At 41.7% G+C, this 24,833-nt stretch overlaps 1 protein-coding gene across 2 annotated transcripts in view; it reads right to left on the minus strand.

Annotated features, from left to right (window-relative positions):
* Positions 1 to 24,833, minus strand: part of DPYD (dihydropyrimidine dehydrogenase) — a 609,807-nt gene that overhangs the window by 128,309 nt on the left and 456,665 nt on the right. For both annotated transcript variants that reach the window (XM_077332983.1, XM_077332982.1), the window contains 2 exons: positions 8,709 to 8,829; positions 6,305 to 6,424 (listed from right to left, as the gene is read on the minus strand). In XM_077332983.1, coding sequence (XP_077189098.1) covers positions 6,305 to 6,424; positions 8,709 to 8,829 — 241 coding nt within the window. The remainder of the gene's footprint in view (positions 1 to 6,304; positions 6,425 to 8,708; positions 8,830 to 24,833) is intronic.

Consider the following 24,833-nt stretch of genomic DNA (forward strand, 5'->3'; position numbering starts at 1 on the left):
AGGGAAAACAGGAGAGGGCTGAATCCATGCCCTGCTTGTAACTTCCGCAGAAGAACTTGGTAGTAACTCTTGGAACCAGGATTCTGCGCCCTTGGTCTGACCTAGCAAAGGTTCTTCCTTCCTTCCTTCCTTCCCCCCTCCCTTCCTCCTCTAGGTCTTGAGTAGTATCAATTAATTCCAACTAGGAATAAGAGGAAGAAAGGAAGTATTCAAGCTAGAGAAGGAATCTTGAAGAAGGCTTGTTGTCACAGGCTAACTAAACAAGGAATTTTGCTAACAAAAAGTATTTGCTGGCCTAGAATCCATTAATTTGGTTTGATCCATTTCTCTCTAACCTCCTTATTTCACAGACATTCAGTCAGAACATGTGTCACAGTTTTTATGATCCCCATAGGGCTTGGTCCCTTGGCCCCAGATCATCCTCATCACTCTCCTCTGTACCCTTTCAATTTTATCTAAGAAGGACGTAGATAAAATTGAAAAGGGCACAGAGGAGTGTGACGTGAATGATCTGGGGCCAAGGGACCAAGCCCTATGAAGATAGCTTTAGGGACTTTAATGTTCAGCCTGGAGAAAAGGAGGTTGAGAGGGGACATGATAGCCCTCTTTAAATATTTGAAAGGTTGTCTCTTGGGGGAGGGCAGGATGCTGTTTCCATTGGCTGCAGAGGAAAGGACGTGCAGTAATGGGTTTAAACTACAAGTACAACGATATAGGCTAGATATCAGGAAAAAGTTTTTCACAGTCAGAGTAGTTCACTGGAATAGGCTGCCTAAGGAGGTGGTAAGCTCCCCCTCACTGGCAGTCTTCAAGCAAAGGCTGGATACACACTTTTCTTGGATGCTTTAGGATGCTTTGGGCTGATCCTGCATTGAGCAGGGGGTTGGACTAGATAGCTGTATGGCCCCTTCCAACTCTAAAGCTAAAGTATGTTCTTCAGAGATCACAGGTGGTAGCACATTAAATCTTGTGAGCATAATTGCTCACCTGCACCTTGGCACTATAAGGTTAAACAAGTATTTTGGGATTGTAAAGAGTGGTGGCGGTGTTATGCAACCTTATCACATAATTTGATGGTTCTTACTCCAAGGGCTTAATTGCTTGGGAAAGCATTCAGAAATGCTTGTTCTAAGTCTTTAACAGTTTCTTGGAGGATAAGAATGTATATACTAGGAACAAAGTTGTCAGTCCCAGCATTAGGACAAGGGTGGAATAAGATTTTCAAATAACATTTGAGAAGCTGTTACCAATATGAAGACATCATGGCTAACAGCTTTCCACTAAATATGAAAAGGTCTACACCAAATTTCGGGTCAATCAAAATCATTTACAAAGGCAAACACCTTTTAACTACAAGGTTACACAGAGTCCATTTTTAGGGATAAAAAAAGTATTTCAAACTGCTAATGGCCACGATCAATTTGCTAAATGCCATCATTTCTGCACAAAGTGCTGGGGGGGGGGGGAGGAATCAAAATCCCTAGCTGCCAGCATCAACATTTTATGTGATTATGCTCCTGGTATTTTCCCCATCCCTTTGGTAACAGCTTTTCCAACAAACAAGTTCAGTCTCTCATAATCTACCTTTCTTAATTTTCAGTATCGCAAAACACAGATTTGCTCAGATAAAATCTTTTTTTCCAGAAAGCTGCTTGCAATGACATACACATGCAACCTCTTGTAAATCTGGCAGACATTCTATTGATAAATAGTCAACAGAATTGACAATAAAATGTCTAGTGAATTTTCCAGAGGCATACTATTTGTGTACATGATTAAAACTATGGAGGTCTCAGACTGATATTTATTTATTTTGTATTTATTAGTTCGATTTATAGACCGCTGCACCCAGCCAGCTGGCTCGCAGTGGTTCACAGAATTAATATAAAAACATAAAAACAAATCGCTCATAAAAATACCCCAATATTATCATCCTCCAAGATTTCCAGCATAAAAATGGCGGTATACAATTCAAGATAAAAACTCCTCCCATGCTTCAGCCCTCCGGCATTGGTCCAGATAGTGACCAGTGGTTAATGATCAAAAACCAGAGTAGCAACTGGGGGCAGCCATTGACAGCTCTAATGCTGCATCTGAACTTGGGGGGGGGGCAGATCTCATACCCCGGGGTCCTCCCACTGGCCTCAACCAAACACCTGGTAGAATAACTGCCTGCTCCAGCAATCTGTTCCCCTGGCCTGGCTCCTTCCATTTCTAATCCTCTGCCCCACTCAGCTTGCTCTGCATCCTTGGCCATCCTCCCCTCCTCTGGACTGCTCTCCCAGACCCATTATGCACGGGGGAATAATGCATATTCGGGGTGGAATGGCGGCGACTAAAATCACCGATAACGCACAGTGCCGGCTGCAACTGGCCGCAGCTTCAGTGCATGCCGCTGAAAAAGCCGTGTTAGCGAAATGCGGAAGAAAGCGCAGCTTCCAGGTGACCGGGGCGCAACCAGAAGCGGCTCCGGGATCGCCGCGTGCATAATCGGTTACTCTGGATTTTGGCGCCGTTGCGCCCCATCCCGTGCATAACCAGTGTGCTTCGCGTCTTCCCCCTCCGCGTTTTCCATGTGACCAGAAATTGCCGTTTCGGCGGCCGTGCATAATGGGCCCCAGTGATGACCTTGTACAACTATTGGACTCTGTCCTCTCTTGCCAGACTTGGACTGTTTGCTTCCTCTGTAAGACCCCAGCCTGCTCTGGACTTTGGTAACTGTACTGTGATTTGGAGTGTGGCTTCCAGCTGCAAGCAAAGAGTCTCTGCCTAAGTTGTGGCCCGGCAGTGTGGTAAACAATGTGCCATCAGCAAGGCCCCATTTCCACTGAACAATTCACTGAAATATTAAACCCTACCCAGCAAGTCTTGACGACTTTTCTAATTAGGCCATGCCATAGTTACTCTGTGTCCTCCTTATGAGAATGCGAAACCCAAATCACTAATTTGAATTATATATAGTTGCACAGTGTTGCCATTCATTCTGAAATGTAGGCATTTTTATTGAAAGAAAAGAAATGCAAACTATATTACATTTACAAATCTATAATCTGGGGCTAATCCTATTAGAATAATTTATTTGAGTAATACAAAAATAGCATAGCAGAATGGAAACAGCAGGCAGTCCACCTATGGAAGCAAATTGTAGCTACAATTGTGTTGCATAGAAATAACCACAATCAGACAGCTTGAACTATAAATCCTTCTAAATGGAAAGTTTCCAAATAAAAAAGTGCCACAATGTACTCTTAACCTAATGTACAGGACACAGTCTTTTGGTTTATTAAAAGAAAAACTAATCAACACTGACAAAGGCTTGTCACACTATGTGTAGGGATGTGCAAAATCTTCCAAAGTATTTCTACGTGGGACATGGAATAAATGAACCTTGGAAGCAAAGCTCTGAGCTCCACTTCAGAAGGCCATTGGGCTCCAGCCATTGGCCCAATTCATTCCTGAGCAGGCCACAGCCTTCAGGAGGCCTTGGAAACTGATTCATGGATGTGATCTATTCTTGGGTTCTGGACTTCTGCAGAAGCTGCTGGGGTCACAACAGGATGCAGAGTTCAATTAGTAGGATTGCCAGCCAGTAGTTAACCAGAAGTAGGAGTCTGCGGGGAGGGACATGGACATAGGAGGCACTGACTTAAACCATAAGAGCTTCTAGTAATTCTTAGACAGGCACAATGTCACTTCATGAAATGCCCTTCTGCTGATAACAGTTTTTCCTTCTGTCTCTCTTGTTCGCTGCCAGAGCAGTGGTGGACAACATGACGAGGATGAGAGATCTCCTTTATTATTAGGTAACCCTGTTAGTCAGGAAACCCTACCTGTTTGTCAGGAACCAATATTTTGAACAAATTACCCTTTATATGTAATGTGGATTATATTATCTGTTGACGTGTGTGCGTGCATGCATGGGTGTGTCTGACAGCAGGCCCCTAGACAGGCAGCTGCTCTTGGGAGGGAGCCACATACCAACTACTTTTAGAGTAGTCAATAAGCCCTGGACCTGTTTGTATTACTATATTATTTACTGTTATACTTGTTGCTATTTGGTTACAATTATTAGTTATCAGTTATACATGTTCTACAGACTGTTTTATGTATTGTTCTCTGTTATAATGTAAACCGCCCTGAGCCTCCGGGGAGGGCGGTATAGAAGTATGATAAATAAATAAATAAATAAATAAATAAGAGTAGAGAAAGGCAGTAGAAACCCTTAAGGGTCAGTCCTCAAGCTGCACACGAACTGTAGATCGGGGCCCTGGGATCCCCTAGACCAGGGGTAGTCAACCTGTGGTCCTCCAGATGTTCATGGACTACAATTCCCATGAGCCCCTGCCAGCAAATGCAACTGCCCCACTTAGGACCACCGGAGAACACTTTCATACCTATTCCTTGCTCCACCGTATAGAAACAGACAAAGGCTGTTTAAGAACTGTTTGACAGCTTACCTAAATATCCCTGGTTTTCAAGAAGTTAATTAAGCTCAAGGGAACCTTATTGTTTAGACACCTACTTTTCTGGAATCTATCATAGTTATGTACTCACAAGAATCTAATAGAAGACTTAATCACTTGCTTAACTCTCCTTGAAATCAATAGGGGTTTCCTTCAGCTGGACCACTTATTGTTGCTCTTCCCTCCCTTTTATTAACCAATTCTGTAAAAGTTAAAAAGTTAAAAACCACATTGCAAAAACCACCACCTATTTAATGTTTACTTAAGTTCAGAGGGAAAATCATCTCACTTCTCACAAGGTTTCCAGCAGCAACTGATTTTCCTTCTATAGCCAAAGAATTGAATGGTCAACCATGAAAACAGTTTTGCCCCTATGAAAAGGGGGACAGGACTGAAAAGAGGCAAGAGGTCAGGTACTGCTATAATCTTTACCATACACATGCTTTAAAACTGTGACATAGAGGATATGCTTTTCATAATGCAGCAATTTCCGCACTTTATTGGACTGACATGCCGTGGAGGAATATTCAGAAATGGCAGCTTAAAATGAAAGGGGAGGGGAGTGAACGGTGTTACATATATAAAATACTACTGCAATCGTTCTTTTATTAATTTTTAATGCACAGCACCCTCTGTGACCTCTTTTATTCTTTTGCTGTCAACATGGCAGCTTAGAAAAAATTGAAATAGGATAATAAAATGTAGGAGGTACTTAAGACCCAAGATTCTGCAACTAGGTTGCCTCTTCTTCTCTCGTCTGTCTGTCCATTCCTCTACCCTTTCCTCTCACACAAAGAAATGGATAGCTTTTCAGTTTGCAGTAAGCCAATGCTTGTTCCTGCGTTTTTAAAAATTTTAAACACCAGCCATTCTAACAACCCTACAAAAGGATGTTATCTATGTAAGGCTGGGGACCAATTTACTGCTGCAACTAGTTTCCATACAGTTATAAGTCAGTTACAACAGGCACACACACACACACACACACACACACAGCAAGCTAATCACTCCCAAATAACCTTCCTGTTTCTTAATATACAACAGAACAACAAGAAAGAATGGTGTTTGCCTTTGTCCGCCCAGCCTTCTTCCCCAAAAACTTGGCCTGATTCCACTGCATTTTGCTTAAACAGTAGGACACTATTATGCTATGAATATTTACCACTGTTTATATCTCCAGGGAGACTAATCTCTGTACCAGTCCAGTCCAGAAGCTCATGCCATTGTCTCTGCAAGACCAGGTTCATGTTATCACAGTAACGGAGGGCATGGGGTCAAAGAGATTAATCCATCAGTGAAAATAAACTACTGTATTGGTTTGTAAAAATCCCCTCCCCCCACCACAATCTAGTGTTGAAATATCAATCTGCACTAGAATCCAACATATGAAGTCTGTATATATTACACAGGTGTTTATAGGGGTCAAATAGGGAAACATTAGATTGGTGGTTATAAAAAGTTATAAAATACAGCTCACCACATTGGGAACATTTGTATTTTCTTCTGGTGATGCCCTTTGACTAGCATCTGTCTGACATGCAGCCTGACAACTGTGACAGAATGAAAAATTTCAGGAAAACTGTGGGTCACGAGAGAAAAGAAATTCCTCTTTTCTCTGTGGTGATCCTCTCGCTGCATTCCATTGCTGTGTTTCACCATTAAGAAAAGGGCAACCCAAAGGTGTTCACACTCAGTCTGTTCCATCTGTCATGACTATTAGAAATCCTGACCCACAACAAGCCTTAAGAACTCGGCATGCCATAGAAGACACAACATCCTAGACTCCTGATAGTTTGCTAACCTACAAGAAGTCATTTTGAGCAGGAAAGGTGAACACCTACCTGACACTCCACCATATGTAGTCTTCTTCCCTAGTCCAATGGCAGGCCAAGGTGTGCCATCTGCTCTCAGTCCCATCAGCCCTGACACAGTATTGGTGGCTGTAACACCATCTGCACCACCTGTGAACAATGTCAGTGATAAACATAATAAGCTTATTAGTACACCAACAGACATTGAAAATTATTCAACGCCAGCAATCCAAAGACTATTAAGGTAAGCCTAGATTCCTATGTAACTGTGATCAATCTTAAGGAATTAATTATGTTTCATAATTATAATGCTAAGTATTTCTGTAATGCATTTAAATTTAAAGAATTTCAAGCACACTTGCACAGACTATCTCAGCAATATTTACAATGGCTAGGTGGCTCTGGGAGCTGTTCTAGGCTTCAGCTACATGTTGAATCATGCTTGATGAAAACTAATGTGTACCTTTGGGTAATATTTGAAACAAAAGGGCATATATTGGGCATTGGAGCACATAAACATGCCCCATAGTGACTCTGACCACTGGTTTATCAGTAACTGGAGGGGCATTGGACCAAGGATGATATGCAAAGGAGATGTTCTATGGCTGGACCACAGCCCAAAACCCAATTTTTCTGTGTTGTAGCTTTATTTATGAGATTTCAGTTTGCACCTGTCTTGCTAATCACTGTCTTGCTAAGGTAATCTTATAATTAAAATCATTACAACGTAAAATACAAACCCATTAAAAATAAGCAGTTGGACATAAGAAGCATAAAGCTGCTCAAAAAACAGAAGCAATCCATTAAAAATATAAGACAAAGACCCTAATTAAAAGCTTGAGCTAAAAGATATACCTGAAGAAAGGAAAATAAGGGCCACTGAGCCTCAAGGGTGATGGTGTTCCAAAAGCCTTCTCTCTTATTATTCAAACATCTTAACAATAAAACAAATTCCAATAAAATGAAATAGAACACAACAAATATGGTGGAGAGAAAACTATGGGTATGTTCCTAAGTTCTATGCTCATTAGAAGAAGAAAATATAATATACTTTCAGGAAATATACACTGGGGAAAGCAGCCCTATATTCAGAGGGGATTTTCTCACTTTTATGACATTTCACTCCCTTTAAATAAGAAATTTGAGGCATCCACTTGTCCAAAAAATGATGTTAATGTTAAAAGATGGAGGTTTATCCTTGTTGCAATACACAGACATGCTGTCGCCAATAAAACTGAAATAAGCTTAAGTTTGGTATGTCAATATCCTTATGAGAAGGTAAATCTCTACTTGCTACATTGAAGACAGATTTGAGGCAGGTTTTTTTTTTTTTTTGCTCTGTGACAGAATAGCCATAAGGACATGTTTTTTTTCCCCAAAAATATCCTTGGATGGAGATACTAAAGTTCTGCTTTCCTGCAAAATCTAATAGTATTAGAGTTGATGTCAAACTTCAAAGCCCATTCTCAGGCAAAATATTCATAGGAATTTTGAGGGGGGGAGGTGAAGGTTCCACAGAGGAATGTGCACTCTTGGGTAATAAATTGGGTAATAAAAGCATAATTTTTTGTATTCTTCCATATGTACAATAGAAATTTGGCAAATCTTTTGTGGTTTTCTGGAGCAAAAACTTGGAAAAACTCTGGAGCAGCAACTGTTCTTCTTGGAAGCTGTGAAAAGCTCACGTCACAATCCTTCCGTGGCCCAAGTGACTGCTGCTGCAAAAATGGGGTTCAGACATCCCAATGTGAGAGCAATCCCAGTCTACTCAGAAGCCTACTCCCAGAAAAGTGTTCTTAGGACTGTGCTGTGAAAGTAATCTGGCATTTGGGGAAATGACGGGGGGAGGAAAAGTAGCAAAGAGAGGCTAAGAAGGCTGACAGATATGGTGAGGCCAGTGAGGATCCAGAAGCTGTGAAAGATGCTGGGACAAGGAAGAGTCACAGAGGGCAGGCAAGGGAGGGAGCAAGACCTCTGTGAGAAACCTGAGGCACCAGCAGAGTTAATTACAGGCTGGGAAGAAGCTGTCAGAAGAGGGACTGAGCAAGAGGAGGTGCATTGGGGCAACAATCAAACTGCACACACGTGGGCAGGGATTGGCTACAGAAAACAGTGTGGAGGTGGGAAGACACAAAAATGTAGAAATAGGCATTGTATGACTATTTAGATGCCTTGTGTATAGCAGGTGAGCAAAGAGGATCCTGGGAAGACACCCCTTATACATAAGTGTAAAGGGAACCTGGTCTGAGGCCACAGCAAGATTGACTCCTTGTTTCAAGGCAACAGCCTGAGAAATACAGTATAAATAATCTGGATTCCTCCCTCCCACCTTCCATGCCCCAATGCTGAAGCTAAATGCTAGTGATCTGTCATTCTTTACTATTAAGCTGCAAACGTAAACCACAATGCCAAGGGACACCTCTAGTTTTGTTACCTTGTTGTGCAGCCATTGCAATGTTCACAATATTAGTGACATTGGGGGTCAGCTTGGCAAAGAAAGGGATCTGAACAGCTTGTCTCACCCAGCGGCAGATGTTGCGCACCAGCTCTGGATCCTGTTCAAATAGGTCAGACAAATATAGGGCATAATTAATAGTAACATGATCAAAACCTTCTGACAATCTGCTGCACTGAGCTGGAATTATACTTCAAGGCTTAAGATGCGGCTATGCTTATTAGCTTAAGCTGTGGCTGTGCTCTCCATTCAAGTGCAACAGGAAGCTGAAAGAGCAAACCAAGGAGGGTTACATCTAGTTGCTCATGTAATCACTGTGGCCTGCTACATGGAATCTTCAGATTGGCATAAAGTAGAGCTACCAGGATCAGGTCCACAATCCCTGGGAGATGGGGGGAGGGGACTGGGAAGGGAAATGTCATTGCTGCTTCCTCTATCTTATGATGCTCTAGGAGCTTCCTCAATCTCTATAGCAACAACCACAAAGATTGGGTAAATTTATAGACCACTGTGGGGCTGGGCTGTGACATTGTCTATTTTTTCATGCTACACATGATATTGAATGCTGATGGCAATGGAGGACAGAGGTGATGGTTTACCTTTCAACTCTAGAAAAAGAGCTCAGGCGGTATGTTATCCTTACTTCAAGGACTTTCCCGGAGAGACTGAAGGAGGCTGTGGTTAGGCCACTTTTGAAAATAATGATGCTGGGAAATAACAACCCAGACACCTACCAGCCAGTCTCACATAATATTGCATATTAATAATATCATAACTGATTTCCTCACAAATTATACTGAATTCTTTGTCATGATTGATTTATAGATGACAGACAGATAGATATTGATACCGGTAGTCTTTGAGCATCTTTGTCATAATGTACCATCTTCCATCAGAATATACCTTTAGCCTATGGAATGCTGTGTAGAAAGCAATCAGACCCCCAGGAATACTGAATGTGTTCATCCCTGCCATAGCCAAGTCTCTCTGAGACCTTGGGTTGGAACCAAAGATGCCCTTCTGCTTTTAAAAGGATTCCTTCCTTGAGTAAAACGATACCTTTGGATCCAACCCATGGGTGGCACTGAAATATACAATGACCCCATTTAATATGAACACATCAAAACAGCATAAATGACAGCGAATCCCTCTCACTGATAACTTCAAAAAGCCCAATAGTTTTGAAAAGGTCAAATGATTTCTCTGAATCGACTCTGGTGAATAGTTCAAGATAACAAAAAGCTAAATGGAAAGGAAATCAACTCACACTTTTAAAGCCTAGAAATAGAAATCTTCAAGTACTTATTACCCTCACGGGACAGACATCCTTTAGAGGACAATCAGCTACTCTTGCCATTGAAAACGCTCTGTGGTAGTGCTCTTTGATTCCAGAACATCAAACACTCTTTTATTTCATTACTTTAGGATAAATTACCAGTACTTGTGACAACCACTGGAAATGCCTTTTAACATCTCAGATACCCGATTTGTTGCTAATATACTCTGAATTAGATTAAAAGATTTCTGAATTAGAAAGATTTCAGAATAGTAAAAAAAGAAAATTAAAAAAATAAATAGTACAAGCACACAGCTTGTAAACAGACCAGGTGAACATAAGAAAAACCATGATGGATAAGGCCAATGGGCCATCTAGTCCAACACTCTGTGTCACACAGTGGCCAAAAGCCATGTGTCATCCAGAGATTCACCAATGGGGACAGAATTCTAGAAACCCTCCCAGTGTTGCCCTCAAGTACCAATAATACAGAGCATCACTGCCTCAGACATAATGTTCCATCTATACCTTGTGGCCAATAGCCACTGATGGATCTCTGCTTCAGATGTTTATCCAATCCCTTCTTGAAACTGTCTATGCTTCCTACAGCAGTGAATCCCAGATGTCAATGACTCTTTGAGTGAAGAAGCTCTACCTTTGATCTGTTCTAAGCTCATTAATTTGCTTGAGTGCCTACAGATTCTTGCATTGTGAGAAAGGGAGAAAAGTACTTATTTTTCTACCTCCTCTATCCCATGCACAATTTTGTAAGCCTCTATCATTTCATGTCAGGTGCTAACACAGTGATTACCTAGAGTGGTGGTGCTGCTGCATCCATGCCAAAGCAAAAGGAATGAAATGCACAGGTAAAGGTTGATGAATACTGGACTTGGCAATCGTTCATGTAGGAACGAATCAGCAGTGCGACATGGCTGCCAAAAACGCTAATATAATTTTAGGCTGCATTACTCCGCTCAAGTTAGGAGCTGCCCAATGCTGGGTTGGGAATTTCCTAAAGGTTAGGAGCTTGGGGAGGGCAGGGTTTGTGAAGGGAGGAGAAGATTGCCATAGAGTCCAACATCTAAATCAGTATGCCTGATGTTCACCACTTTGAGTCTTTGGGAAACAGTGATTGTGTACTATTTTAATAAATTAGCGATAAATAGGTGCCATGCTTTAGATAAGACTGTTATGTAATACTCTTGTGCATCAATCTTCAGTTTAACAAAACTTCAGTTTTCCCAAGGTTTAATAATTAAACACAAACATTTGAAGACACCTTCTGTGCACCTACAGGGCAAATGGAATATTTACATGAATAATAAACTACAAGCAACCTAGGTCTGCAAATTCCAGCTCATAAAAATGGTGATCTCCCCTGCACATGCAGCCTTCATGAAATATTCATGAGAGATGCACAGGCATTCCGAAAGCAGCTGCATCCGTGTGACTTTCACTGCACAGGTATGAATATTTTGACGGGACCCTTTAGAAGACAGAGGACCTCTAGAAAGTACCAATTTTGCAGACTTTGTGCTTATTCAAACAACTTGCACTTTTTAACAGGAGCGTGAAGAATATTTGTATTGTAAGCAAAGCCACATGTGCCATGCTGCCATAAAAATGTAATGACATTCTAACACACAAAAAAGCTCTTTGACATTGATTTTTTGAAGATTCGATATTGTTCATCATGAAGTCTTTTTAATCCACCGTGCAGAGACTGTCAGTGTAGCTGTTCAAAGAGGTCTGCTGTTCAAAGAAAAAAAGGGGGCCTATCCAAGCCCTTGGGCATATCTAAAGCAGGTCTTTGGATTATGGCGGATGTGTCTGTATGATTACTGAAATGCCGAAGAAGGATCAGGGCCAGTGCCACTACAGAACTCAGCATGCACAAAGTTGCTCTATTGACAGCAAAGATGGAATGAATGTTAGGCATGGAAATTGCTGCCACTTTTGTTTTGTTACAACCTAAATACTAGTTAGGAATTATTTTATTTCATACTGAGCTCTTTTGCCATTTTCTTGGATGAACGCTCATGTGAACTTCATCCATTCTAATGTGTTCTGTTTATGTAGTTAGGATTTTGGATAGCCTAGTATAATAATTAGTGCAAGTACAGAAATGTTGGTTCACACATCATGGCTACATTCTATTATAACTAGGGCTGGTTGATCAGTGAAGCAACCATGGGGCTGCTTGAGGCACCACAAGCCACAGAAGACATTGACATGCTGATAGGGCTCATCTTGTTCCCAGGTTGTAGTTGTATAAGACAAGACAACACATGTGGCTTAGACTAGTTGTTACCTCAAAGACTTGTGCTCCCACTGCTCAGGTTCATTAATTGACAGTCACACATTAAGGGAACTGCTAGGTCTTCCTCTATTGAATAGAGCTGCTCTGGCAGACGTTAATCCCATGTTCCAGGGCCACATACAAATAAAGTTTTTTTTATGTGCAGAGATGGTTCCATGAATGTTTACAAATGAATTTGCCGGGGGAGGGGGGCACAGAGATTGCTTGGGAAAGATCTACACAAGCAACCCTGATGTGTATCATTCATGTGCACACCTCTGCAGAATGGATTTGTACTACATGCACAACTCCATGATGATTTCATTAAGTCAGTTTTCTAGTTAACATTTCTTTCATTCTGTAAGATCAGGATGCCAGGTTGAAGGTAGATACTTCCAGAAGTTACAGAAGGCTCCTTTTTGATGTGGAAACACATCCACTGGTGAGCTGCCTGGAAAGGAAATGACTATGGAGATCCACTCGTCCCACCCCACGGAGTGTGCCAGTAACTGGAAAGGAAGATGGTTGGCAGCAGATGGCCCAGCCTGGCGCTGAGTCCTGCTCACTGTGCAGCTGCCCGTCTAATGTGTCCAGCCATGTACTCCTTCCATAATCAGATGATGTGTTTTCACATACACCCATTATGCACGGGCTGGAATGCCCGCACTGGCGGTGGCAGGGTTTTGGGAAAATTCCCTGATAATGCACGCCGCCACCAGCGGAGGCATGTCCTGGCCCAGCCCCTCAGAAGACCCGCGTTAACAAAACGTAGGTTCTTCCAGAGTCCCAGGACTCGCGAGGGCACAGATGGGATCCAAGCCACTGGAGTCCCATGCATAATCGGAGGAGCCGATTATAAACTTTCGGCCCGGCTCCTCCCCTGACCTACGGCATCCCAGCAGGGATGCCGCTTGCCTCTGCCAGCTCCGTGGCTCCGCGGAGCCAACAGGGGCGATCCCCTGCCCCAGCCACGGTGGGAGAGCAGCATGCTGCTCCCCACCATCCTGCAGTAGGGGCCCCCTGCCCCCAATTCCTCCCCCCCAGCCCTTGCACTCCCGGCGCTTCTGGCCCTGCATTGCCTGCATGGTGTTGTTGTGGAGCTCTGCCCCGTGCATACACTGGGACAGCGGGACAGTTTCGCCCCAACGCAACAGCATGGCAGCAGCAAGGAGTGGCTGCCACTGTGCATAATGGGTCATAATTTGTGACAATCTGATGCTTGGAAATTTTTCTTGAGGTTTATATGGATAATTTCAGATTACACTTCTACAATACATGGATATTGCCCTTGAAAGTAAATTGGATACTTGCCCATCTTGGCTGATTGAGGAGTGACTGGAGAAATCAAGCGCCTTAAGCGAAAAGTGTTAATACTTTGCTAGTGGAGCAAGTTTTCCACAAGACTTTGAAAGAATTTGCTGTAAAACTACTGTTGGGGGAAACAAAACCTTTCTGGTGAGAAAACAGGTGGCCAACTATTAATGTGTTTTAAATTTACTTTTCTGGGTTGTGGCAGAGAAACTTTGGGAATAACTGAATGACATTTCTACCTTTCTTCCATTTTACTTAGGCTTTAGACTTTCAGGATTGAAGCTTTATTTGATCTGGTGGATAATCTCTGTTTGTAAATAGATAAGAGAAATGCATCTCTTAATCCGCTTCAGTCTTTCTACAGCCTCTGACTCAGTGAGGTATTCTATTCTGTTCTTATAGCAATTAAAACACAAGATTGGGCATAAAGGGATAGTACTCCAATGGTTTTAATTCCTTAGGGCAAAGAAACAAAGGGGATTTTCAAACCGTCTTTGCATTCCATTTTAGCTTTCCTATCATTTCAGATTAACCCATTTTAGTAACTAGCTGCTAACAGAATTTATTTACCTGTTGAAACCTGCTTGCATCAGATTAGCAAAAGTCCTTGAACCACAACGGATGAAAATAGTTTTCTTCCAGTTTTCACTTCTTTGTTGCCCTTTTGAATGGCTGTGGTGTGCTGTATAAAATGTCTCTAGCACTTCCTGCAACGGCACTCCCCACTGCCCTTTCCCCCCAATTGATCTTCCTTGGAGGGTTGTTTTTTTAACATTCTAATGTGAGCACTATAGTGCTAAATCACTATAGCTCTCTAGCACCATAGCAGCACTATTGAGATAACTTGACTTTCAATTGTACCATTATAGCACTAGAGCACCATAGCAGTTTAGCGCTATATTGCTCACATTATAACATTTAAAAAAAAACTCAGAGAAAGATTGCTCAGTGAAAAAGGTATGGAGAGTGGGGGTCATAATACTTCAGAGACAGCTGAATGAAAAGGAAGGAAATTAACTGTGTGAAACTCAAAATCAGGTCAACAACAAATAACATCCAGTTAAGAATAGTAATGTGAAAACGTTTACATCAAGGATGTAGAGCCAACTCTTTGGAAACTGTGCTTCATAGGTTCAGCATTCTTAGTAATCTAATTTAGTAATATAACTAACTAATCTAACTAACTGACTACTGCCTAGGACAGTGGTGCCTAGGACATGCATGCCAGAGGTGACACTCAGAGCCCTTTATGTGGGCACGCACGCTGTTGCAGGGAAGTGATTGGCTGGCTTGGGTTACTCAGCTGGGCTGGCATCTGCAAGAGTAGAAAGGCTGCGCCGAATGGAGCCTGGGAAGAGCAGAGCCAGCCCAGACTCCACCAGAAACGTGACACTGCTGCCTGCCTGCATGTACATCCAGCCTCACCGTCTACCAGTTTGGGAGCCAGTTTGGTGTAGTGGTTAGGAGTGCAGACTTCTAATCTGGCATGCCGGGTTCGATTCTGCGCTCCCCCACATGCAGCCAGCTGGGTGACCTTGGGCTCGCCACGGCACTGATAAAACTGTTCTGACCGGGCAGTGATATCAGGGCTCTCTCAGCCTCACCCACCCCACAGGGTGTCTGTTGTGGGGAGAGGAATGGGAAGGCGACTGTAAGCCGCTTTGAGCCTCCTTCGGGTAGGGAAAAGCGGCATATAAGAACCAACTCTTCTTCTTCTTCTTCTTCTACCCTCAATGGAGCAATGATGAAGACAGAAGGGAGAGAAGGGGAAAGTGCGGAAAAAATGGGGGGACAAAACCTCAGTATTGAGGTTAAATTGCTGTGTTCACACCTTGTGATAAATAAGTGGGTTTTGGGTTGTAGTTTCGGCACTCGGTCTCTAAAGAGCTTGCCATCTCTGGCCTAGGATATGCAGTCAGGTGTTTGAGGGGGAACAAGCTGAAACTGAACCCAGCCAAGATGGAATGCTGGTTGGGAATGCCAATACCTGCCTATTCTGGAGAATTTAAGCCTTTTGTTGCAGACTATGTCAAGAGTTTACAAGATTTCAGTAACCTAGTGTGGCCTTTAGAAAAACAGGCTGGTGCTGTTGTTAGGAATGCCTTCTTTCATTTATATAGTATTTGAAAGTTACCCTCCCTTCTATAGTCAGTTGATCTGGCCATACTGATCCTTGCTTTTGCAACTTCTAGGTTGGATTGCTGTAACTAGTCTGCAGGCTTGGCCTTAAAAGCAACTTAAAATATTCAGTTCAGTACAAAATCCTGTGGAACACTGGTCAACTGGGATGCATCCCATTCCATTGACTGACCATTTGCTTTAAGGTTCAATTACTGGGTCTTAAATCTCCAGTCCTTCATGATCTAATTTCAGATGTTTGAATGACCACATATGTGTATAAGAACTTACGAACTTATATTCCTCTCACCAACATCTTCTTGTTGTTCTGTCATTTAGGGAACTGTGGTGTTCTTCAGTTTGGTCACATTCTTTATCATGCCCTGGGCCTTTAGAATGCCCCCCCCCCCAGTAAAGGTCAGGAAAATACCAATGTTGTTACCAGGTTGTTAATTCTTTAATTTTTAGATGAGCTTTTTCTTAGTTTCAGTGGAAGTTGCTGGATGTCTGTGATCATACTGAGATCAGTATTTTCTTACTGGACAGCTGAGGTGTATTTGTATTTGCAATTTTGTGATCATGTAAATTTGAACAAAAGAATCTTAAATTTAAATATATATGATGGTGTATGAACTAACTGAGACCAAGACTGAAAGAAATCTAGGTGTTGTAGAACAAAGCACAATGAAAACTCTGATTCCATTTGTGGCAGTAATGAAAAAGGCAAACTCCATGCTGGGAATTTAGAAAAGACACTGAAAATAAAGCAGCCACTGTTGTAATATGTCTATAGACATATTACTTGAAATACTATGCAGTTCTAGTAGCCTAAAACGTTACTGCAGATCAGAAAGAAGTACAGAACAAAAATCAGAATAAAGTACAGACCAACACCTACAATCTGAGCCATGCTACAGTTTTAGTGAAACAAATTCCCATCTGGAGTTTTACTGTTCTGGTTGTGTTATAATCCTTAGTGTAAAAGTGTGAAGCCAAGACTTTAACATACCAAGACTGGAATTATGGAGCACTGAAGATGGGAACGTAGCCCATTAAAGAACATACCTTGGGGCACTCAAATTAAATTAAACAATGATCTTCGTTCCGCTCAGAATACCTGCGTGACTAGTAGTATAATACAAATCTTTCCTTTATCCAAAACTCAATTTTATGTGAGAGCCTAAGGCCTGTACTGCTGATAAAACAGCTGATAAATCTTGTATTGGGAAGGTGGCTTTTTTTAACTGCTTGATATGCAAAACTTATTAGGACCAAAAACAGATGTGCTTTTACATTGGCAAAATCAACAAATGCAAAACCGCTTCAAAATGGTTTGGTTTAATCAGGTTAACAGATCTTTAGGGGGTAGGGCTAAAAACAAATAAACAATGCTACAGTAAGTATAATATAATTCATTCTTTGCCTTATTGAAAATATATCTTACTTTGATACCTCTTTTTACTAATGGATGCTTATTGTAATCATAATGTTAAATTTGCAAATTACTTTTAATCCAGGAATATAACTGCATGACTTGCAGGCCATAAGAGGCTAAGTGTAACCCAGAAATCTGCAAATTTGGCTTCTGGTATTGTTATTCAATTGAGCTATCCCATGTCCAAGCATATTCAACTTTAAGACATATGTTCTGCTAATCAGTTTAGCACCAACTGGCAGAAATAAAACCAAAAGAATGGTACACAAAGTCCCACAAAACAGGTTTAGAATCACAGAATCATAGAGTTGGAAGGGGCCATACAGGCCATCTAGTCCACCCCCTTGCTCAACGCAGGATCATCCTAAAGCATCCCAAGCATCCAAGAAGTTTCTACTTCTTTTCTTTTCCTTCCAGCATCAGTGAGGTTTATAAGACTGTGTCATGGCTTTAATACAATGCTAGAGGGAAAGCCTGTTGCACCCAGGAACACAACGGGGGCTAGCACATACACTGATAATGTGACCTTCCTGGGTTCTGCCCCTCCTTCCACCCTGCTCTCTACTCAATCTTGAGATCCAGTGTGGTGAAGTGGTCTCTCCCTATCTGTACACAATTTGAACTGATTGACCCTCACTGGGACAGTGCTCTCTCCCAATCTGCATGCAATTTGATCTGATTGGCTATCATTGGGACAGTAATCTCTCCCTATTGGTGGGGATCACATTGTGTGTGGGGACACACACATGACCCCATACCAACTCAAAATGGACTCCAATAAAGCTTCTGTTCCTGGGTGTTTTGCAGTACCAGGGAGCAGAAGCTATCTTTAGGATCTGAAGTTCTACTGGGCAGCCAGTTTGAATCAGCTGGTGGGCCCAAGTTATTCCTGGGCCTTTTTATTTATTTTTTTATTTATTTGATTTATTTATTCAGATTTTTATACTGCCCTTCACAATGGCTCTAGGCGGTTTACAGAAAACATTTCAGAACATTTACATGGAACAGTATCAGTATCAATCTAACAATATAACAATAATAACATACCAACTAGAACTAGAACAGTATTTTGACAACAATAACTTTGACACACCCTTGGTAGATTCGACCTCTCAGTCTGGGGTGGGGGGGACCTGTAGATGTTATGGATCAGTCAGCCTCAAGCAAATGCCTGGTGGAAGAGCTCCTTTTTGCAGGCCCTGTGGAACTGTGGAAGTTCCGGCGGGGCCCTGATCTCTTTGGGGAGCTCATTCCACCAGGTGGGGGCAAGGACTGAAAAGGCCCTGGCCCTTGTTGAGGTCCAACGTGCCTCTTTAGGGCAAGGGATCCAGGCAGCCAGTTGGAAGTGACGGAGCGTAGTGCGCTTCTGGGGGTATAGGCAAGGAGGAGATCTCTCAGATTTTTGCTTCACCCCTTTCACACAAAGGGAAGAGAAATGGTTTGCAGCCATAAGGCTGGAATGGCTGCAAACCATTCCAGTGGTCCCTTTTACATCCCTCTGTTTGGAAGGGGGAAGCAAAGGGAAAGGTTTAAATGGCTGCTGGCCATTTAAACGTAAAATCTGACTGGTGGCTCCATCAAGCTACTAGGTTTAAATGGCTGACAGCCATTTCAGTGATCCCTTTTACTCCCTCCACCTTGGAAGTGGGAGTGGGGGGGAGGAGCAAAAGGACAACAAATTAAGCATAGCTGACTGCCTTAATAAAAGCAAAAAAAACACCAGCTTTTATTCAGGTCAGCTATTTCAGTAGCTGAAACAGATTAGGGAATCTGTGCTCAGCTAAAAATATTGAATAAATAACAATAAGGTACTTTATCAGTATTTTTTCTGCTTGGCTAAACTGAATACACACCCCTAGTTTCCATATTCAATAGGTCCCCCACCTATTGCCTGGTATTGCATACTTTCTCCTTTAGGAATCTTATTAGCCTAAGAAGGGGCAGAATTTATGACCTGCTATTTATTTTAGGATAAATGGTATATTTATAAGATGTTGTCAACAGCAACTGGCTAAGAACCACCCAGTCTTTCAACTGGGCCTGTATTCTGAGAACAGACTGCTCCCATTGAAAAACTTCCAATGACAGATATACATAATATAAAACAAATGAATTCATTAAAAGAAAAGCCCTACTGCTTCCAGAAAACGGCAACTGACAGATGCTCTGAAACATTTGTTCTTCTGGAAATGGATCTGTTGTTCTGACAATGATTTTGATACAGCTAAAGATTCCTATGGAAAACTTTGTTGCAGTGAATGTTAATTGTATATCAAGTACTTTTAAATTTTTACTACTGTTGTACAGCTAAACAGCTGTCTTTCAGAGTTCCTGCACTAGTTCTAGATCACCCTGGAATGAGGATATGTTTCTAGTATTCTACAGAAATTAGAAACAAAAATGAAGATTGTTGAAAAGACAGATAAGAACTTCCTAGAATTATCAGGAGGAATCTTGAAAGCAAAGGCACTTCACATTCTGTCATAATTCCAATTAAACCAGAAAACTACAGGAGAACTAAAAGAGATGTTGCATATATTATCTCCAAGTTTTATGAAATATAGGCATTATTTCCAAAATGCAAATTCTCACCAATAGGAGAACCTGCTTTGGGCCAGTATCCTGTTGGATTGCAAATGATTAAGTATGTCTATATATAAAATGTTTATCTGAATGAAGAAAACTAGATCTCAACGGGAAGAGACTTCTTGACTTCCTAAGAGTTTCTGATATGCCAGTGATCTGCATGAAGGGATTTATAGTGTATGGCAGAACATTCCACCATTCAAGCTTATACCTACCAGGTGAGGTAGGTTTACCATCCCACTATGTATCAGAATGGAATGTCCTTCTCAATTATATATCTATTGTATATGCAAAGTTTTGTGCTCTGGTGCTACAGAACCTCTCAATGAACTATCCGGGAGAGTGTGCAGCCAAGCCATCATCAAGAACTGGAATCTCAGTGATTTCCCATATGATGCTCAGCATAAGCTAAGATGTCACTATCAGCCTGCTGTCCTGATGCTAAGCCTGTAAGATAGTATATATAAGATGAATTGTGTCAGCATTCACTAGTTCACCCATTATAGTCATGGGTACCTACTTCATACTTCGTATGAAAAATCCAAAGAACTGGAACATCACAGAATGTGAATTTTTCACGCAATTGTTTGGAAGATATTTATAGCATTCTCAGCTGATAGCTTTATAATATTATAGCCAAGCTCCAACTGCCTTCAGTGGAGCAGGATCAGACACATGTGAGTACTCCTGTGATTTGTGTTCAGCCTGCTGCAAGCAATGCAAAGAAGCTGAAAGATTCATTTTCAATTATTGCAGATCAATGCCTTCTAAGTGCCTTTCCACTATCCAAATTCCTACCCCTCAGATTATTCTTCATTTTGTTCATGATGATACACCAAGAATATAATCACTTACTGCTCCTCCTATGGGATGTCCAAAATTACCTTCAGAAAATTGAATCTGCCTTAATCCTACCCGAAATTTCACAGTACCTAATTACAGAACGGCAATCAATCATTAAAGCAAAAGTAACGCCATTTGTGAATTTCACAGCTAATCTTACTGCAGACTCAGACTATAGCACGGGGCTTTTTAGTCAATGTGCTTGTCCCATTTCAAACTTAATTAAAGCTAACAATTTGCTTAAAGCCTGCCAAATTAAGAGGAAAAATCTCCCAAGGTAGGAGGAAAAATAACTCTTGGTTCAGGTTTTGTACATTGTATTTCCTTACTCCTCAGGAAACTTGACAGTAAGAACTCAGTCGACATCTACCACTGACAGCTGTCAGCAGAGTCAGTAAAGGGGAGCTCCTATTGCCAAAGTAATAATTTCCATCGTTAAGTGTGCAGTCACATATGCATGCCTACTACTATAAATTCAAAGTGTCATCTCCCATTGTTTTGTTTGCTTACAGAGACAGTTGAAGTGCAAGGGTTAGAGTGTCAGACCAGGGCCAGGGAAACCTGGCTTCAAATCCCCATTCATCAAGCTCACCAGGTGACCCTCGGACAGTTAATGTCTCTCAGCGCCATGCGAGCCCTACACAAGGAAGAAGGCCTGGCCCAGCACAAAGCAGAGGGTGGAACATAGCTTGACCCTACTCAAGTCAGACAGCAATGCTCAGCTCAGCCCAGGTCAGTATGAGGCAGAGGGCAGTGCCCAGCTTGGCTCTATGCAAGGAGAGGCACAGGGTTGCTAGGACTCCTCCCTCCATTTTCCAAACTTGTCTTTGCAAAAAGTAGCAGGAATGTCTGGGGGATCTCTAGTCATGCTAGACCTCAGAATTCAGGCATCTGTTACCAAAAAAGGCAAGGCAGTGTCCATGGACACCTACCAGGAACAATGAGAATTGTAGTGGCCAAGATTGCTAGCATCACTAGTATATGTGGCAAAGATCCAGCAATGGAGAGAACTAAATATGGCAGCATCCAAAGACTGGAAAACATGGAAAATTGATTTTTATCCATTTTAGCATCTAGGACCTGGCAGAGTATCTCCTGTGACAGGCACAAGGTATACTTTCCAACACTGAAAGTGAGGACAAACTAATAAGTGAGGAGGAATAGGGTAATAGGGGAAGTTTATTTTTATAGGGAACCAAATATTTGAGGCTGTTATTGTGCTGAACATTCAGAAAGCAGTAAGCAAAATGATCCAGAATAATTTGAGAGTTCCACCCATCACTTGTTATAACAGTCTCCTGACTAATCAGAATTCTCTAAGCATAGCAAAGGCCAAAGTAGCCCTGATCCTTTGCCAGTGTGTTTTCACACTCTGGTACATTAAAATTCCACAATAATTTTTGAGATACCCTCTCCCCCATTTCACCAAGAAATACCTATGAGTAAATGGTAAACAGTTTAGAAAAAGAGATGACTAAAGGGAAGACATGATAAAGGTTTCTAAAATTATGCATTGGGTAGAGAGAGTTGACAAAGAGAACTTTTCTCTCTCACCCAAAATACTAGAACTTAAAGGCATCCAATGAAGCTGATGGACAGTAGATTTATGACGGACAAAAGAAAATGCTGCTTTACACAGAAAGTGATTAAAATGTGGAAATCGCTACCAGGGGAGGTTGTGATGGCCACAGGAATAAACAGCTTTAAAAGAGGATTAGATGTAATAATGGTGGATATCTACTAGCTACGATGACTGAGGAGAACCTCCACATTCAGAGGCGCTAAACTTCTGAATCCCAGACCCAGGAAGTAACTGCAGAAGGCCTTGGCCTTTATGCCCAACTGACTGGCTATTTTGTGAGACAGGATGCAATACTAGGTGGACTATTGGTCTGATCCAGCAGGACTCTTTTAATGTTATACCTACAGGCACACAGTATTTTTGTTTTCAACAAAGCTGACACTGTACCACATAAACAATTTCCCCTCCCTTCTGACAGTCATCTTTCTAATGGATTTGTTTCTAATGGATTTGAGATAATAATGCATTGGATTGCTTCCAATGACTGAACCTTTCAGCACTTCTAAGGGTGCCTCTTCTAATTCCAAACCAGTAATTGTTCTCAGTTCATCCCAGGATATCTAAAGAAGGAAACAGGATATGGGTGCTTTCAACCAACACTTGCCTCTTTTGAAAGTGACTCTGTGGATGAGCTTTGATCCCTTGTCCCAACAGAGAATTGCAGATGGTGGTAGCAAGGAGCAGGAACAAATGTTTCAGTCATCACAGAGTGCTTCAGAATAACCATTATTCAATAGTTTGAATGGCCACAAGCAGACAAGGTAGATGAAGCAGTGGTCATTATTGCAACCAGGCATCTAGATCAAGAACGAAGCACCTATGGTGGATGGAGGACAGTATCTCCATTTCCTTAGTAATTCTGCTTTTAAAGCCAGTCAAGAGGTATCTAAAGAAGAGACTCTCAGCATTTTGTAGATGCTGAACACAGCCAAGGAGGAGAAGGACTAACGATGATCACAACCCCCTCTTCAAAGCTGGGGCTGATAGAAACACTTATCTGAGGCAAGGTAGCAGGGGCCAGCCATTTTGCAGATAAAATTGTTTGCATTTGATCTGACTTGGATTCCCTATTGGATGTGGTTATGTTGGATGTTCTTGACAATGGTTCAATTTTTATGAATCTTGTCCAGGCTGTGGGTGTGAGAAAAAGCCTTGAGAGGTAAAGACACCATCTGTATTCTAAACTCCAGCTCTTCATAGCTACTGAAATATGTTGGGAAGGGTTTGAAAAAGGGCTATGGAAGGGCGATTAATGTTTCTTAGTGTCAGGAGTCTTTTCCAAAAAGTTTAAAAGAGGTGGCTAGAACTTTCCTGAAGAAACCAAACTTAAACTCCCAATCAGAATAATTTCCACCCAAAGAGGTAGTGTGGTGTTGTAGACATTAACAGGCCTCTGAAACAGAGTCATACTCTTTGGTGCCCATTAACTTGAATTAATTTAGAAGGGCATAACACTTCTTAGGATGGCACTACTGAACTGCAAAGAACTGCAAAGTTCATACTTCCTCCCTCCACATATGCTAGCTGGCACTGGGACCATCACTATCAGTTTAATGAACATATTAGGATTGTTATGAGGAAAAAATGAGATAACCGCATAAGAAGAGGCAGAATACATATGTAAGTAAATAAATAAATAATGATTTTTTTTTAAGCTATGGAGAACTTCTCAGAGTGACGAAAGAGAAATCTGCTTGAGGCCTTTGAATATAATTAACATATACAAATTCCAAACTCTTGTTAGACCTTGTATTCAACCTTTTGTCACTCATTAAAGGGTACATTTTCAAAGCAGTGCATTGGCCTTTGATGAAGAAATTCTTCTAAGGAACAGGAACTCCCTTGCATTAATTTGACTGAGACATACAAATTCACCTACTGACTCCTCTTTCCTTCCAAACTGATAGATGAAAGTGAAATGAAGGAGAGGGGGCACTTAAGTATAAGGTAGCAACCAACGTCTTACACACACGCATACACCCCAACACCATTTTGGTTTCCAGACATAATAAATTCAACCGACTAAGGAGTGTCCAACAGTCCCTACAAATAAAATCAGAGTGTATTGTGCTACTTCAGACCAACACGGCTACTCATTTGAATCAGTCCCTACAAATGACTGATGTGATCGGTCAATCCCTACAAGCTCCGTAAAGGCATGCATGCAGCTAAGGTACCAGAAGTCAATATGGAGCCCCTCTTAATTCTGGAGGAAGAACTAGTATAAGGAGAGGACCTGATAGTTTGAGGTTCCTTTTATGCTAACCTGTTCTAAAATCCAAGCTCAATTCTTTGTGTGAAATGCAAAGCCGTAAGCACTGTATCATGCCTTGCACAGGTGTTTTGCAGATCACTCACTTTGAGTTCCACTCTGTGGTGCTGCCTTAATGGAGACAGATTCTCCTTTTTTCAATCACACCAACTGCTCCTGGACAGAATCAAGTTACTCTGAATTAGGTCTGAGCTTTCTGTCATGGCTGAGCTGAGATGTCAGAGCTCCAATTGCTGCCTGTACTACAAGAAATAGTCACAGCTTCGGAGAAAATGCCGAGCACCAGACTGTGACCAAATGGGTGTTTGTAAACTCTTAGAAGGTTTAGCCCACAATTGGGAGCTTTATAAACAATGTTTAGATAGTAAATCACCGTTTGAAA

The sequence above is a fragment of the Paroedura picta genome, chromosome 4, assembly GCF_049243985.1.
Source record: "Paroedura picta isolate Pp20150507F chromosome 4, Ppicta_v3.0, whole genome shotgun sequence".
In the NCBI taxonomy this organism is placed as follows: domain Eukaryota; kingdom Metazoa; phylum Chordata; class Lepidosauria; order Squamata; family Gekkonidae; genus Paroedura; species Paroedura picta.